The sequence below is a fragment of the Lacerta agilis genome, chromosome 4, assembly GCF_009819535.1.
Source record: "Lacerta agilis isolate rLacAgi1 chromosome 4, rLacAgi1.pri, whole genome shotgun sequence".
Lineage (NCBI taxonomy): Eukaryota > Metazoa > Chordata > Lepidosauria > Squamata > Lacertidae > Lacerta > Lacerta agilis.
In genome coordinates this window covers 4,514,617-4,532,480 of record NC_046315.1, presented here as the reverse complement: position 1 = coordinate 4,532,480, position 17,864 = coordinate 4,514,617, and the positions used below count along the sequence as shown (strand labels likewise).

Below are 17,864 nucleotides of genomic sequence, written 5' to 3'. Positions count from 1 at the left end.
TCAATTAACATCTGTGCGTATCATCATTGATATTTCATCTGTCTGGACCTATCTTCATCAATATCTACAGGAGCCTGGCTAAAGAAATTTAAAGACTGAAATTGTCCTGTTGCACTAACTTGAATGAGTTTTCTGTTTGTGGCTTCTTTGTTAGACTTTTTCCATTGCTCTCTCTTTGGTTGGACTACCAATATAGAATTCAGAACGTGGAATGGTTTGGTAGATTTGTGCGCGCCGTTTTTGTGCTGCTTATTGTATACTGATTTACCAAAAGCAGTTGAAGGGCAAGTGTTCGGCACCTGGCCACCTGAACACTTGTTTTCACTTCGCTGTATTTTAAAAGGGCTGTGCCATGAGATCACTTGCAATGAGGGGCAGGATATGCATTCTTCAAACCCTACGCCAAAGGATAGATGGACATACATCTGACATCAGGAATCACAAGACAGAGAAACCAGTAGGAGAACACTTCAGTCTCCCAGGACATTCTATAAAAGATCTCAAAGTAGCTGTCTTAATAGAAAGGAATTTCAGAAATAGACTGGAAAGAGAAGTGGCTGAATTGCAACTAATCACCAAACTTAAAACTATGGAGAGACCTGGTCTGAATAGAGACATTGGATTCTTATCTCATTATACATGACAAAGCTATCTTTAGCCATCCCACCCCTTGCTTTTTCCTGTAAGACCAATTGCAGTCGTTAAGAGTCGTCAACAGGTTTTCCACACCTATCAGCCAATCCCCCATTCCCACCACCCTTCTGAGAAATACCACTCCCCACTCTCTCACTATATATAAAGGTCTGGTGACTTCTGTTTCAGTTTATCTGAAGAAGTGTGCATGCACACAAAAGCTCATACCAAGAACAAACTTGGCTGGTCTCTAAGGTGCTACTGGAAGGAATTTTTTATTTTTTTATTTTGTTTTGACTATGGCAGACCAACACAGCTACCTACCTGTAACTCCATCTTTTGCTGCTGCGTTTCAACCTGACCCTTGTCTGTAGATAGTACTGATGCCACACACACACACACACACACACACACACACACACACACACACACACCAAAATAGTGGTCTGTTATGAGGACAAAGAGAGGGGCTTACCTTTGCCGGAATAATACATTGTTATAGTATCTGCAGGCTGTTCTCTTTTTGCACTTGTACTGCCACAGGACGCAGGCTGTGTCAATGAGGCTACCGTACACCACTGGGGCAGGCAACCAGGCTAGAAAAGAAAGCAAGAGGTTCGTGCCACGTAAGAGTCGGACTCCCCCAAACCTTTCCAACAGGAGCCCTGATATTGCCGGATTTCAGCCTGGACCAATTGGCCATTTTGCAGGTTTTGGAGAATTGAAAGGGGTTAAAGAAGCACTGTGTCGAAGTCACCCAAGCAGCTTGAAAAAGTGCTTGCTGGCCTCGCAGTACGAAACAGGGAAATAGCTAGGCAGTTTCACTGCAGGGCAGAAGAGAGTCACTGCCCCACACGATGCATGGGGCCCCAATCACTGACATCCTCTTTTGGAGCAGCCTGAATAAGGAAGGCATTTCATGGTAGCAACTAACGGAAAGAGCAGCTTCAGCTTAGTTTGTTACTGGCTGATCTAGGTAAGAGAGACAGGTCCCCCCCCCCTGCCCCTAATTTATGCCCCTGCATACTTACTGTATTCCATTGTAGTAAGAGCAATAATTGTATTTCAGATCCCCTTTCCCTCCGTGTGTGTCTTTTTTAAAAAAAATAAATAAATTTTATTTAATTGTATGTAATTTAATTTATTTAATTACTGAGGGGCTCAGTAAAAGGTACTGGGGTCACTGGCGGAGGAAGAGGAGTGTGGGGGAAGCGCACCACCCCCGGCAGCGCGATCAGAGCTGTCAACCTTCCCTTTCTTTTCTTTTTTTGCATTGGGAAACGGCCATAGCTGTCAACTTCCCCTTTTTTTGCAATGGGAAACGGCGCTGGAATAAGGGAATTTCGCACAAAAAAATGGGAAAGTTGACAGCTATGAGTTTGAGTTGAAGAAAAAGCATTGCATTAGTAAGCAGGGGTCTGCCAGGCACAATGGGAATTACTGTATTTTTCTGTGTATAGGACTAGGTTTCCCCCCTAAAAAATAATGTCCAAAATTTGGGGACATCTTATACACGGGGACCATCTCCTCCCATTTTCTTAAATCGGAGTCCCCCAAAATAGGGGTAATCTTATACATCTTATAGATGGAAAAATAGGGTAATATTTTTTTTTTTTAGATCATTACATTATCACCCCTGCATAATTGCACACCTGCACTATAAAAAGCTTATGTTGTATCTTAAATTTGGAATAATTATTCAGTATAGTGTGTGTGCGTGTGCGCGCTTTGACTATGAATTTATTGGGGCCTATTGGACCCCAGTCAAATCTGTAAATGCTTCTTGCATGTGTCGAAACGTCCCATGGGGGCAAGTTGTGAGACTGACCCCCAGGTAGGGATGAAGCCTGTGTGCCCTCCTGGCTACTCGAGTCCGGGGGCACATTGATAATATGCAATTGCTCTCCAGCGTGAAGAACAACACACACAAGCCAGTAAGGCTAAATACTACTTTATTGCAGATAAAATGCAGAGTATGTCTCTGCTTGCCAGCTCAGATAGTCAGAGCTGTGCATAAAAGCGTCTAGCATCTCTGAGCCAGAAACGAAAGTAAGGAGTACAAAAACATCACGTGTGTGAGAAAGCTGGAAGGACTAGTGGCTTTCTCACAGGATAAAAACAGACACAGTCATGCTGGCCTCGCTGCTGAGGCTTTTGCAGCTTGGCTTGTAATAATATCATAACAGTGTCCACAAGTTAAAGTGCACAGAAAGCAAAGATTGCTCTGGCTTCTGAGATTTCACCCTGCACACTCAACAAGTGTTCAGGTTTTCTGTACAACCACCAAGGCTGGACATTTCTTTTTCAGAATGCGAAATTCACCACCAAACTGACTGTGCCCAAAACACACACGCACCACTTGCCTCTAACTTACCTAGAACTCTCTGCATGAGGAACTGTATCCCTATGGCAAAAGACTTATCTTCAGGGTCAACGTTTCTGAAAGAGAAAGCCAAAAGGGATTGGTGGGAGCCAAAAGGGCATGTCTGCAGAAGGCACTGAGCCCTTGGGGTGATCTGCTGCTACACTAGAAAACAACTGCTTGCAAAAACGTGCACATTAGTTGAAACTGCATGAAACAAATGTGCTTATTGGGAGAAATCCACAACAGAACGTGGGCAAATTTTCATGAGGGTTTAATAACCATATATATGCAAATTGCTGCAGAAATCTGGAAAACTGAATTTAAGATTGGAAGTGGGGGGGGGGGAATCAACTAAGGGAATTGAAATGGACAGTTCCTTCCAGCCCTAGTTCCAGCATTCTGCACATGAGGAAACGCAAGGTGTATTTTTCAGAAGAGATTCTGCTCTCTTTCCCTTGCTGCTCCTAATGCCTGGAACTCTTTTCGAAACACTTTGTGGTGGCACTTCCTTCTCGCTCTCTCCCTCAACCCTCCCCCAACTCACTTTTCGCAGGAGGCTTATGCCCTTATTCCTCACCCCCATTGAACTAAGCTCAAGAGCAGGGGTAGGCAACCTAAGGCCCGGGGGCCAGATGCGGCCCAATCTCCTTCTAAATCCGGCCCGCGGACGGTCTGGGAATCAGCGTGTTTTTACATGAGTAGAATGTGTCCTTTTATTTAAAATGCATCTCTGGGTTATTTGTGGGGCATAGGAATTCGTTCATTTTTTTTTTTTAATATAGTCCGGCCCCCCACATGGTCTGAGGGGTGGTGGGCCGGCCCACAGCTGGAAAAGGTTGCTGACCCCTGCTCAAGAGAGAGCATTTAGCTGCACTTCTTCATATTCATATTTTTGCTTCCTTTGGCTCTCCCATTCCTGCCCTATAGCTGCCGTTTTTTCCATTGTCAAAGTTTAGACTATAGGCTCTTTGGGGGCTAGGAGTCTGTCAGTGAAGTGTCACGTAATGCCCGGTGAACACTAATCAATAAATAACTTGGAATAAACTGTTGGTTGGTTTTTTTTTTTCAAATGAACCATCTCTTCCCTCCGCTTTGTGAAGGACAGGCATTCAAATACAGCAGAGCCCACAAAGGCATCTGGTCTAGATTCCTTGGCAGAGAAAGGCCACTGCTCGAATGTTCCTAGGAAGTACTTTTTAAATGTCACAAAGTACCTCAGAACAAGCACGAAGCCTGGCGTGTGTGAGAGGCTCCCCAGGAACGTGGAGAAGGAGGCGATGATCACAAAAGGCATCAGGTATTGGGAACAGTGAAAGCTGCAGCTCCCGGGGGTAGCAGATCCGAAGCCGCCATCGGCAACGATGCAATTGCAACTGGTGTAATTCTGAGGGAAGGGGCAGGAAGTCAGGGAAGGAACAACAGCAACAGTACCAGAGGGAGTTGGGAGGAAAGGTTGAGGCTGATCTCCTCCTTCCCTTCTCCCCATTACCATTCCCCCATCTTGAAGGAGGAGCAGCCATTAATCTAAAAGCATGAATCACAGAATTGTAGAGTTGGAAGGGACCCCAAGGGTCATCCAGTTCAACCCCCTGCAATGCAGGAATCTTTTGCCCAACCGGTGGAGGGGGCTCATGTGTATTTCACATTAAAGGTAAAGGTAAAGGACCCCTGACAGTTAAGTCCAGTCGCTGGCGACTCTGGGGTTGCGGTGCTCATCTCGCTTTACTGGCCGAGGGAGCCGGCATTTGTCCACAGACAGTTTTTCCGGGTCATGTGGCCAGCGTGACTAAGCCGCTATTGGCAATACCAGAGCAGTGCATGGAAACACCGTTTACCTTCCTGCCGGAGTGGTACCTATTTATCTACTTGCACTTTGACGTGCTTTCAGACTGTTAGGTGGGCAGGAGCTGGGACTGAGCAACAGGAGCTCACCCCATCACAGGGATTCGAACCGCCGACCTTCTGATCAGCAAGCCCTAGGCTCTGTGGTTTAACCCACAGTGCCACCGGTGTCCCTGTATTTCACATTAGCAGTGTCCATTTTCAAGCCTGCCTGAGGGATACTGACCAGATATCCAGTGTGTGGAGGAGACTGAGTGTGGTTCCTTAAGGCCTAACCAGGGCCGTCTCGTCCATAGGGGCTGGTGGCACGCCGCGCCAGGGCGCCGGGCCCCCCAGGGGCGCCCCCGCGAGCCCTCCGGCATACCAGGCGTCCCCTCCCCAACCCGCCCCCGCCCCCACGGGCGGGCGGGCAGGCTGAAAGCCAGCCGCCCTCGCCTCCTGGAGCCCCAGCTGGAGCGCTGGAAGGGCGCACAAAGCCCCGCGCTGCTCCAGCGCTACGCCCCTCATCCCCCGCTCGCCCACCCCCCCTCCCGAGGGGCGGCCAGCGCGGGAGGGAGGCGGGCGGAGAGGCGGCACACCGGGGGAGCCGAGGGATCGCCGCGCCACGGCGGCCGATCCCTCTAAGACGGCCCTGGGCCTAACTATGCATGGCAGGCAAAAGCATGTAATGGACTCTGGATGACAAAACAAAAGAGGGCAATTTGCAGTTGAGGCACGGAAGAGGTAGGGACACCTGCCACCTGATTCTCCTCCACTCCAAGCCCACCTCCTGACCACTTTCCTCTTGCAGGCTTCTTCATGAAGATCTAGAAGAATCTACACTCACCAGAACTTTATGTGTTTCGGTGTCGGCATTTAGCTCTGTGCAGCCAGCGTAGCAAGGGGAGATGTATTCAATACCATTCTCACCGCACACAGGGTTAAAAGCTGAAGGGGAGCATTTGCACATTTGGTTACAATCGAAAACGTGCTCCTCAATTCCAGAACTGCGGAAGGAAGAGCACAGAATTAGGTCAGCAAGAGCATCGTGGCCCTGGGACATTTTTGCATGCGCTTGCACAAAGGCTTATGCAAGTATTTATTGGGGCTGTCATTCAGTGCAAGACACCGTAGTCCAGTGTTTTTCAACCTTTTTTGGGCAAAGGCACACTTGTTTCATGAAAAAAATCACGAGGCACACCACCATTAGAAAATGTTAAAAAATTTAACTCTGTGCCTATATTGACTATATATAAAGTAATTCTCTTGAATAGGAATCAAATAAACACAAAGAAAGTATTTTATAATTACTTTATTATGAAATAGTAAGTAAACAGAAATATGAAAAATTATAAAATACTTTATTCAGTGCGCAACCTGGGTCTGTTTGGCTGTTTTTTTTTAATCTTTCGAATTTTTCAATTTTCCCCACGGCACACCAGGCAACATCTCGCGGCACACTAGTGTGCCGCGGAACAGTGGTTGAAAAACACTGCCATAGTCAACTGATTGTATGAGTTTTACTTGATTAAATCCGCTTGCATTTGCACATGAATTACATCTGAATACAAAAAGCCTGCCTTCCTTCCTTCCTTCCTTCCTTCCTTCCTTCCTTCCTTCCTGAATCGTAGAGTTGGAAGGGACCCCCAAGGGTCATCTAGCCCAGCCCCCTGCAATACTGGAATCTGAACTAAAGCATCCATGACAGAGTCTTTGTACATGACGCTTACATGTGTCACAGCGGGCAGCATCCCAGTGCCAGAAACTGCTGAGCACTGCAACATGTGTTGAGAGGCGAAACTGCAGCCCCCCCCCCGCCCCAGGCTAGAACCTTCTCGATCTAGCCTGGCTCCACATTCCTAGCATCCTTTACATGCCTGTGGCTCTAGAGGACCTTTTCATCCCATAGAGAGGTGCGGCCAGTGTGGTTTGCAATCTGCCACGAGAAAGACATTTGCAAGGATATCTTGCAAAAAATGAAGAAGAAAACAGAAGAGAAAAAAGGAATAACTTATGGGCTCATGTTTTGGAGAGGGTTGGTGTGGGTTGAAAAGGATATGTTTTTATTATTTCTCTTGTTGTTATGGTCTAGACTTATGGATTTGGATGTTGACACAAGGATAGGATGTTAAGAAGTAATAGCTAATATTTCAAGACCGGAGGGAGGGAAGGGTGAGAAAAATGAAGAATAAAGGGGTTAAATTAGGATGATAGAGGTAATTTGGATGAGGGCCAAAGAAAGTTTCAGAAGTACGTAGGAGCCGAGGTTTGAGTTTAAAATTTTTAGGAGTTAAGGGTGATATTATATAAATATGCTTAAAAAGATAAGGAGAAAATACCGTATTTTTCGCTCCATAGAGCGCACTGGACCATAGGGCACACCTCATTTTTAGAGGAGGAAACAAGGGAAAAAATATTTTTCTGGTTTTCCTCCTCTAAAAGCCCTGTTTTTTTGAGGATCAGCTAAAAGTTTTGCAGCTTTTTTTGCAAAGGGAAAAGCCCTGTTTTTTTTTTTTTAGGATCAGCTAAAAGTTTTGCAGCTTTTTTTTTGCAAAGGGTAAAGCCCTGGTTTTTTTGGAGGATCAGCTAAAAGTTTTGCAGCTTTTTTTTGCAAAGGGGAAAAAGCAAAACTCCTTTTGCAAAGGGGGAAAAGCAAAGAGGAAAAGCCCCATTTTTTATGGGGTTCAAGTCACATTTCTGAAAAATCTTAAGGAAAGGGAGCAGTTTCTACTGTTTCCAGACAGATAATCTAATCAGCCAGTCACATGTCGCTGGGGAAACAAACAACCTCCCTCTGCAGCACATTCAACAATGGAGGCCTGGGCAAGGGGGGGGGGCGAAAGGGAGCCGGGACTCTTATCTCTCTCCCTATCTCTTGCTGATCAGCTGCTGAGCGGGGTCCTTTCAACACTCCCTTTTCTCTTTGTAAAATAAAAAGCATGATCCTCTTTTGGCCCCTGTGCAATTCAGCTCCAGGGACCACCATTCGCTCCATAAGACGCACAGGTATTTCCCCTAACTTTTCAGGAGAAAACAAGTGTGTCTTATGTAGCGAAAAATACGGAGTTTGGGTGAAAATAGATTTGACCATGATTGGAAAACTGGTAAAGAGGATAGACAGTGAACTCAGGGGGGGGGGGGGGGGGACGGGACCTGAGGAAGTTCAATACACAATGAAATCGAGGAAAGGAATAATGTCGGGCCTATGGAAAAGGGCCAGACTTAAGCAATGATTATTTGTATGTTTAATATGTTAAATTTGAAATGTTTAATATTGCTCCTGTGAGAGAGGGGTGTGGATAATTGCTTCCCTCAGTGGGAGGGGGGGGAAGGATGAAAAATGTAACTGTTTATGTAATGTGCTTTAAAAAAAACAATATTTTTTTGGGGGGGGGGAATAGAGGACCTTTTCATTTCCAGTCTTCTTCCTCAGTCCTGACTTTCTCCATACTGCAGACACCCTTTAATTCTTAAATTTGCTGCTCTGGGGGGGCCTTGCATTTCTGCTAAGCTTAGCTCCTGGTTCTCTCTCTTCCCTCACCCTCCTCCACTACCTCTGTGACGACAACTCATAATTCTAATTAATCATAGTATCTATAGAGCAATGTTGGGGAACCCTTTTCAGTCCAAATGCCACATCCCCCCCCCAGGGGCAACCCCTCCTGGCGGCTTCCTATCTGTGGTGGGAGTGGCTAGAGGCGGAAGAGGGACGTGCAAAAGATGTGACTCTCAACTTGTACAGAAGGCTGAGAAAAGCCTGTGCATTCAGCCCCACAGGCCTGTTATGGAGCATCTTGGGACTAGATCCCAGACATCATCATCATCATCATCATCATCATCATCATCATCATCATCACCATTATTTTAAAACAACAACAACAACAACTCCCACACCCACACAAACTTAGGAATGGGTCTGTGCTGAGAAAAGCAAGAGGGGTCGATGAGAAACAGCGGAGATCAGAGGTAGTATGCAGATGCATGAGGGGAATAGATGGGAATGTAAGATGAAAGAAACAACTCAAGGTTGTTCCCGGAATTTGGAGAAAGGTTGTGTGTGGGGGGGGGGTGCCCCTGGAAATGTCCCCACTAAACACTTCATCACACAGTCCCGTCCCCACCAATCTCTATTCAAAGGGGCCTCCGCTACACATTACCAAATGTACCCAATGTAATAGTTCACTGATAAATGTATCTACGTACTGGCTCAATGGGAAAACTTTAGAAAGTCGTATAAAATCACCCCAATATCGGATTCGTGCCATTCCAACTTTGTTCTGTTCAGGAAATGAATGGCTACCAAAGGGGGAGGGGGAGTCTGGGAAGCGGGCAGCCATAATCCCTGAAGCCTGAGATCACGTACTCAGTAACCTCTTGCATGGGAGATAATTGCTGGCATCCTGGCCCTGAGTGCCGGACAGGTAGCCATCCTAACCTCAGTTGGTTAGGATCTTGGTCAAGGCAAAAGGGGTGTGATTAACTTGGCCAGGAGAACAGGAACATGTACCGGTACATACTCGCCTTTGTTTTACAGTGGTACCTTGGTTCTCAAACACCTTGGTACTCCAACAACTTGGAACCCAAACACTGCAAACCCGGAAGTAAGTGTTCCAGTTTGCCAACTTCTTTCGGAAGCCAAACATGCTGCAATTTGAGTGCCGCGCTTCCATTTTGAGTGTTACGATGAGGTCTGTCTGTTTTTGCTATTTATTTTGTGGTTTTGTTTTTGTGGCTCTTTTTTTTGCGACTGTGTGGAACCAGTTCAGCTACTGATTGATTGATTCATTGTGTGACTGCAGTACATTGTTGATTGCTTTCATTTTATGGATCAGTGGTCTGGTTAGAAAGTAAAATCCATGTTAAATAGCTGTTTTAGGGGTTGTTATTAAAAGTCTGGAACAGATTAATCCATTTTGCATTACTTTCTATGGGAAAGCCACCTTGGTTTTGGAACGCTTTGGTTTTGGAATGGGCTGCTGGAATGGATTAAGTTTTGAGAACCAAGGTACCACTGTACTTAATGGGTGTGAAGTGGAGGTCAAGGTAGGGATGGGGGCAAACCTGATTCTCAGGTTTCTGCCAGAAGACCCCTCCCAGGTTATGACATAGCTGTGGTGTATATATGAGCTGGTTTATAACCGTAATAAACAAATGAAATGAAATGATGTATGTATGATGCTTCACTAAGGGAGCCATCCTTTGTTCGGGGCTTGTTCCTGCTTCTTCCATATGGTGGTTGGAAGTCCTGCTGCTGCAACAGTCTTCGAAATAAAGACCAGGCCTACAGGCTGCTATTTTGCTCCTATATTCCTGGCTGTTGTCTTTGTTTGGCAATGCAAGTGAGCCCAAGGATTTTCCTATAACAAGGTGTAGACAAAACAAAACAAAAAATAAAAAAATTCCTTCCAGTAGCACCTTAGAGACCAACTAAGTTTGTCCTTGGTATGAGCTTTCGTGTGCATGCACACTTCTTCAGATACACTGAAATAGAAGTCACCAGACCCTTAAATATAGTGAGGGAGTGGGGAGGGGTATTATTCAGAAGGGTGGTGGGAATGGGTGATCAGCTGATAGGTGTGGAAAACCGGTTGATGACTGTTAATGACTGCAATTGGTCTTACAGGAAAAAGCAAGGGGTGAGATGGCTAAAGATACCTTTGTCATGTATAATGAGATAAGAATGCAATGTCTTTGTTCAGACCAGGTCTCTCCGTGGTTTTAAGTTTGGTGATTAGTTGCAATTCAGCCACTTCTCTTTCCAGTCTATTTCTGAAATTTCTTTGTATTAAGACAGCTACTTGGAGATCTTGTATAGAATGTCCTGGGAGACTGAAGTGTTCTCCTACTGGTTTCTCTGTCTTGTGATTCCTGATGTCAGATTTATGTCCATTTATCCTTTGGCGTAGGGTTTGGCCTGTTTGTCCAATATAGAGAGCTGAAGGGCACTGTTGGCATTTGATGGCATACACAATGTTGGAAGATGAGCAATTAAATGGTCCTGAGATGGCATGTTTGATGTTGTTGGGGCCAGTAATGGTGTTGTCCGGGTTTATGTGGCAGCAAAGTTGGCATCTGGGTGTAGACAGAAAATGGGGAAAGAGGAAGGAGCACCAAAGAAAAAAGGAAAACTTAAGGAAGGGGGCAGGAATTGAGGCATGTCAGCTGAAAATCACCACAGTTAAAGGCTTTCCTTTTTTCTTCTAGCCTACACTTTTCTGGCCTGAAACTGGACAACTTCCCCACAGTTCTTCCTTAAAACAGGCATGCTTGTGTACCTTCCAGAAAGATCAAGGCCCGCCACCGTCTGCGTCTGGCAGCCCAAGAAGAAGAGCGGCACGTCACAGATGGTACAGAGAGCCATGCTAATGACACACATCAGGGCGATCTGGGTGAGGGAGAGGCGGAAGTTCCTTATGATGGCACCTCCAAGGGCGATTCCGAACATGCCACTCGGGATGTTGATAGCTCCTGTTGGGATGGTGGTGATGATTTGTTAAATTTGTATACCAACCTTCATACGAAGATCACAGGGCGGTTCGCAACATAAAATTACAAAACCAGAGCAGGGGCATAGCAAGGGGGGGGGGTGCTCCGCCCCGGCAGCGCCGAAAATAGTCCCCCCCCTTCCAGTGGCGAAGCTCGGCATGGAGGCACGGGGTGGGCCAGCGAGGTGGGGTGCCACCCCCTCCTCACTGGCCCGCTCCTTGCCTTTATGCCGAGCTCCGCTGCTGGCTGGCTTGCGGAGCCAGGGCATGGGGAGGGGCGGGTCCCTCTCCCTGCCCCGACTTGCGCTCCACCAAGGGATCCCGGGGGGTGGCTTAGGGTGTCTCTGCAGGCTGCAGAGACTCCCGAAGCTGCCGCCCGGCACCCCCGGGGGGCGGGGCATCTCTTGGCTTCCCGCCCCGGGCAGCCGAGGGGCTAGAAACACCCCTGAATCAGAGCACAAAATGCATTTTTTAAAAAGCAACGACAACCATGCCTGTTCCTTCTTAAAACTGCAGGGGTTTTGTTACAGTCAAGTGGTATATGGATTTTGTTAGATAAGTAAACAATGCAGAGATCCACCAGCACAACAACCTTTCCCTGCCCACAGCCTGCTTCTTTTAAAGTAGCTTCTTTAAAAAGGGGTGGGGCTGGGCGTTTGCAGTATTTCCCAGTGGTGCTTCAAATATACAGTGTACGTGATTTCACCGATGTGCACGGTGCCCCGGGACGTAACCCCCTCGTAAATGGGGGGGTTGGCCTGCACAGGGGCATCCACATCCCTGCGCTTCTCTTGGGCACGCATTTGCCATTTTGGAGCAAGCATTCCACATACAACCAACAACAGAAAGACGTGACAGGTTGACAAGGGTTTCTGATTCCCAGTTGTTTAAGAACAGCGACCGTGAAAAGGCTCTCGCGCCCACATTGAACCACTGAAAGAAATCTGGGTGGGAGGAAACCAGGAGTTCTTTTTGCGTCAATAGCTCAGGCCAGGTACTTAAAAGCAAATTCCTGGGCTGAGTATACACTCAGGCTCGGACGCCCACCCCTACTTTCCTCTGGGCTCTTGGGAATCTAATGAACTGAAACAAAGTACAGTTATACCTCGACTTACGAATTACTCGACATACGAATTTTTCGACTTACGAATGAAAAAAGTGCCCGCACGTCTACGAATTTTTCGACATACGAAGGACATCCGTTGGTGGTTTTAGATGCGGTTTACTCGACTTATGAATTTTTCCGAATTTTTCATTTCCAATGCATTCCTATGGGGAAATCGCTTTTTTCGACTTACGAATTTTTCGACCCACGAATGTGCATTCGGAACGGATTAAATTCATAAGTCGAGGTACCACTGTACACCCTACAACAAAAGCCTACAGACGGTTCGCCGCCTGATGCAGAGCGCAATCCCTTCCCATGTCTTGACAAAGAGATGTAAGGATAACACACCGCTGCATTGTTTGCTCCATTGATTTCAATGGGTTTACCCTGAGTAAAACTTAGCTGAATAACACTCATGATTTTTGCCTTGAAAAAAACCGAATGCTGCCAAAATTTGGCACAACACTGCCCCTTACTAAACGCGACAGGAATGGGATCTAAAGGACCTTGAGATCTTGTGATCTGGAGATAAGGAAGTAGCACACACCTAGGATCATGTTGGCAAAAGATGCTGACAGGGAGAACTGCCTCTCCAACAGTTTGGCCATGAAGGTTGCTATGCCAGCAATCATGCCAGAGAGATTGACCATAGCCAAGATGACCACAACCAAGATTGGGTTCTTCATCAGCCTCATGAAAACCACAGGAAACACTGCAACAGAAGAAAGAGTAGCAAATTATAAATAAGAATAAGAATAAGAATAAGAATAAGAATAGGCATTATTCTGTTGCTGTTTCTTGCTGCTACAGACTAAGTCGGTGGTTCTCAAAGTGGGTGCTTCAACTCCTGGGGGGGGGGGCAGTGAGATTACCTATGGGTGTGCTAAGTGGCAAGGGAGCACCGGAGGTAAAAATGAGTGTCAGGGTTTGAAAAGCTGGTGTCACTGGATCAAGTTAATCAATTTTTGTTGATGTTACAGGTAGGTAGCCGTGTTGGTCTGCCATAGTCAAAACAAAACAAAATAAAAAATTCCTTCCAGTAGCACCTTAGAGACCAACTAAGTTTGTTCTTGGTATGAGCTTTCGTGTGCATGCACACTTCTTCAGATACACTGAAATGGAAGTTACCAGACCCTTATATATAATGAGTAATACCCCTTCTGAGTAATACCCTCCCCACCCTCTCACTATATGGTGACTTCTATTTCAGTGTATCTGAAGAAGTGTGCATGCACATGAAAGCTCATACCAAAAACAAACTTAGTTGGTCTCTAAGGTGCTAATGGAATGAATTTTTTATTTTATTTAATTTTTGTTGAATTAGTTAACTAAATAGTTTTAACTGGGTTTTAAATAAATTTGCAATTACTGTTTCGAATTCTTAATTTTGTTGTGTTCTTATCTTCTTTGTGGGTTGTGCACACCATTTTTCCGAATAATGTTTTTTTTTTTTTTTATCAGGGTAGAGGGAACTGGGTATGGGTTTATGGAACCAAGTGGGCGGTGGCGTGAAAAAATTTGGGAGCCACTCGGCTAACTGGTTTTTTGTCTTGAAGCGGCGGCAACAGCAAGTATGGTAGTTTGGGGCAGCCAACACAGGGTGGCAGCGTAATGTATATGTGGGAAGGAATGGCAGCTTAGCCCTGTCCAACAAAATCTGTTGCTCAGACTGAAGAACTAGCTAGGGCTTAAAAGGACTTAAAAGGGTATGTTTAGCATGGAAAAGAGGAGACTGAGAGGACATATGAGAGCCACCTTCAAATATCTTAAGGGCTATCACATGGAGGATGGAGCAAGCTTGTTTTCTGCTGCTCCAGAAGGGAGGGCCTAAACCAATGGATTTAACTAACAAGGAGTTTCTGAACAAATATTAGGAAGAAATTTCTGACAGTAAGAGCTCTTTGGCAGTGAAAGGGTCTCCCACGGGAGGTGACAGACTCTCCTTCCTTGGACGTTTTGAGGCAGAAGTTGGATGGCCAACAGTTGTGGATGCTTTAGCCGAGATTCCTGCATTGTAAGAGGCTGGGCTAGATGACCCCTGGGGATCCCTTCCACCTCTGCAATTCTATGATTCTCTGACCAGTGGAGCCAGCATGGTCAGCTGACTGAGTCAGGGGCAGAGCAAGGGGGCAGGGGGTGGTCCGCCCCGGGTTCCAGGGGAGGGGGGGGTGAAACTTTGGCCGGCCCCCCCACCCCACCGGGTGGGCCCCGAATGGGGGCATGCCACCCTTCCCCCCTTCCAGCGGCTTTTTTTCAGTGTGAGGGGTGGGCCAGCGAGGAAGGGGTGATGCATGATGCCCCCTCCTCGCTGGCCCGCCCCTCGCACAGAAACAAAAAGCTGCTGGGAGGGGGGAAAAGGAGAGGCAAAGCTCTGCTTCCCTTTTCCCTCCTCCCAGCAGCTTTTTTCGGCGCGAAGGGGCGGGCCAGCGAGGAGGGGGCATCACACTTGACACCCCCTCCTCACTGGCCCAACCCTCGGTCAGAAAAGAAGCCGCGGAAAGGGGAAAAAGGGGAAGCTTCCCCCTTTCCCCCTTTTAGCGGCAGCCACGTACGTCGTGACATCACAACGCACACATCGTGCCCCTCCCTCAGGGGGGTGCCTCCACGCTGCCGCCCCGGGCAGTGCAGAAGCTTCCTTCGCCCCTGGACTGAGTTCCAAGTGAGGTGTTTGAGGCTTGTATGACAGTTGACACCGTGCCCTTGAGGAACTTGCATTTCAGAGGGCATGTGGTAAGTTACGCTGTTAGGTGACTAAGAAATGGGGGGGGGGATCTGCAAGGCTTGCAGCAGAAACACTTCCCTGGTGGTTGGGCCAGGAAGGCTCTGAAACCTAGCTGGTGGAAGCCTAGGTCACACAGAGAGACACACGCACTATGTACCCCCCCCTTTCCCTACTCCTTTTTCCTTTATATGGAAAAATTCCAATGGCAGAATAGTAGTGCCAGTAGTTCTGTTCAGCTCATTTCTGCTTGAGACTCTTGATCCACAGAGGATGATGGCTTGGCCCAATGAGTCAGGCCACCCCTCACATGAGCAGACTTTGCAGCAGAGGCGTAGGGAGCCTCTTGGGTGCCTGGGGCGGCGTTACCCCCTGGGGGCGGGGCGTCCACAACGCAAGTGGCAGGACAGACTTCCATCCTGCCGGCGCTGCTGCTCCAGCGGCAACCCGCCGAGCGAGCGCCGGTTCCTGGGGCTTCCCTGTCCCTGCTGCTTTGAAGCAGCACTGACGGGGCAGCCCCACGAGCCACCGATCGTGCGGGGCAGTCCCATAACGGCGCCGGCGGGCGGACCCCGGACGGGCCGCGGGGCAGAGCGGCTTCGCTCTGCAGCTTGCTCGGGGCCCACCGGCGGGGCGGGGCTGGCCCAAGTGTCACCCCCCCCTCCCCTGGAACCCAGGACGGACCGCCCCCCCCTCGCGACACCCATGAGTCAACAACATCCCCCCCAAAGACTTCTGCCATGCACAAGATGCTGTTCCTTGGCAGTTCATCAGACATCTTTTTTTTTTAGAGAGTCCAAAATTCTTTATTGGATTACAGCTACAGACAAGAAACACCAAGCAAGGTCATGTCCAACAAATCTTTAAATTTGTATGCGGCTTTTCCACAACTCAAACAATGCTCAAGGCGGCCTACAAAATGAAAAACACATACACACACACAACTTCAACCAAAGTAGTCATATACCGTAAGCAAAACATAAAAATATATATAGCCAAACTGAAGAATTTCCACATACAGTAAATCATAACAGGATCTAAAATGGAGATGCAGTGGTGCCTTGGTTTAAGAACAGCTTAGTTTATGAACAACTTGGATTAAGAATGCTGCAAACCCGGAAGTAGGTGTTTTGGTTTGTGGACTTCGCCTTAGAAGCAGAACATGTTGAGTGTGTTCCATTTGTAATTTGAGTCCCCCGCTGCTATGGGAATGAACACCTTGGTTTAAGAACACTTTGGTTTAAGAACGGACTTCCGGAACGGGTTAAATTCGTAAACCAAGGTACCGCTGTACAAAAAACCAACAACTCTCCAGCCCAAGTGTCTTTTGCAGTTCAGCTGATAAAACATCTCCTTCCCTCTGGGTGGTAAGCTCAGGAGCTGCTGGATTCCTCTATTGCAGTAGAATGCTTTGCACAGTGATCTCTATCTAACTCTCTCAGGAATTCGTCTCCCTGACTGATTAACATTTTCTTGGCCTTCCAACAGCACGGTGGCAGATTGGAAGCATATTGTTATCTGATGGAACTGAAACTTGCTAGGCTAAAAGTAGGAACAGGGCATTTAGCTTAATCCGGAGGAGAAAGAGAGTGCTTTATTGGACCGGACAGCGAATGTTCCCCATTACTCTGCCTGATAACAGATCTCTAAATCAATCTTAAGTACGCTGCATCCCGACAGAGCTTTAAAGCTGCAGTTTTACAGCGTGTCTGGAATTTCCCCTGCAATCGTGGAGAAAGTTATAGGCTCATCTTTGGCCCTTTACCGCTTTATCATGATGCAGATTAGTAGTCTGGTGGCTGGCTAAAATCCGCCTGGTGTTACCGAGAAGATCCGTTCAGTTGGAATTCTCCACAAGCCTATTTTGCCCTGAGCAAATGGAAGCAGGGCCATTGCGAAGGGACTGGAGGAAGCCGTAGTGATTTCAGCCAAACCTCCTTCCACAGCAGCAGTGTAAGTCTGAATGTTCACATTGTGTACTACATGCCGGCCTAATTAGAAATTTTACTGTATCTATTGTTTGCAGATCCAGTTGTTCTGAATAAAGCAACTTCACTAGTGATGGGATCAAGTCTAAATATACATTTCCCGGGAAATGTCTTTACCTTCTCCCATATGGGATCTTGTTAACCTGGATAGGTTTTTGATTCTTATGTAACTAGATCCAGAATGCAGCCATCATTTCTCTTGGAGGATTCCCCCCCCCCCCAAGAATAGGGATGGAGGAGAAATTTAATTCTATTTCCATCAGAAATGACCTTCTGACAGTGAGAATGGAATCATCTCCCTTGGGAGGTTGTGGACTCTCCTTTCTTGGAGGTTTTTAAGTAGAGGTTGGATGGCCATCTGTCATGTATGCTTTAGCTGAGATTTCTGCATTGCAGGGGGTTGGACTGAATGACCCTACTCTATTATACTATGATTTCAATGAGAAATGATGTAATTCCCAGTTATCAGACCAATATGTGACCAAACCACAGCCATCCTTAGAAATTTACTTTTTTTATAAAAAAAATTGCGATTCAGTTACCCAACCAAATAATATGTACAGTACAATAATGAATATATTGGGTGAAATGTGCATAAAATGCATACATTAGTAAAAAATAACACAGAGATGCATTATTATAGCATGGGGAAATGCTTGCAGAAAAGTGCATATTATCCAAAAGCACAGACAAAAATGTGCTTATTAGGAGAAATCTGCCTAAATGTTTTCTACACTAAAATGTT

At 46.8% G+C, this 17,864-nt stretch overlaps 1 protein-coding gene across 1 annotated transcript in view; it reads right to left on the bottom strand.

Annotated features, from left to right (window-relative positions):
* Nucleotides 1-1,104: 1,104 nt before the first annotated feature.
* Nucleotides 1,105-17,864, bottom strand: part of SLCO2B1 (solute carrier organic anion transporter family member 2B1) — a 37,698-nt gene continuing 20,938 nt past the window's right edge. Inside the window, exons 8-13 of the mRNA XM_033145923.1 lie at nucleotides 12,960-13,124; nucleotides 11,095-11,287; nucleotides 5,667-5,826; nucleotides 4,213-4,382; nucleotides 3,008-3,072; nucleotides 1,105-1,229 (exon numbers count right to left, since the gene is read on the bottom strand). Of these exons, the coding sequence (XP_033001814.1) occupies nucleotides 1,105-1,229; nucleotides 3,008-3,072; nucleotides 4,213-4,382; nucleotides 5,667-5,826; nucleotides 11,095-11,287; nucleotides 12,960-13,124 (878 nt within the window). The remainder of the gene's footprint in view (nucleotides 1,230-3,007; nucleotides 3,073-4,212; nucleotides 4,383-5,666; nucleotides 5,827-11,094; nucleotides 11,288-12,959; nucleotides 13,125-17,864) is intronic.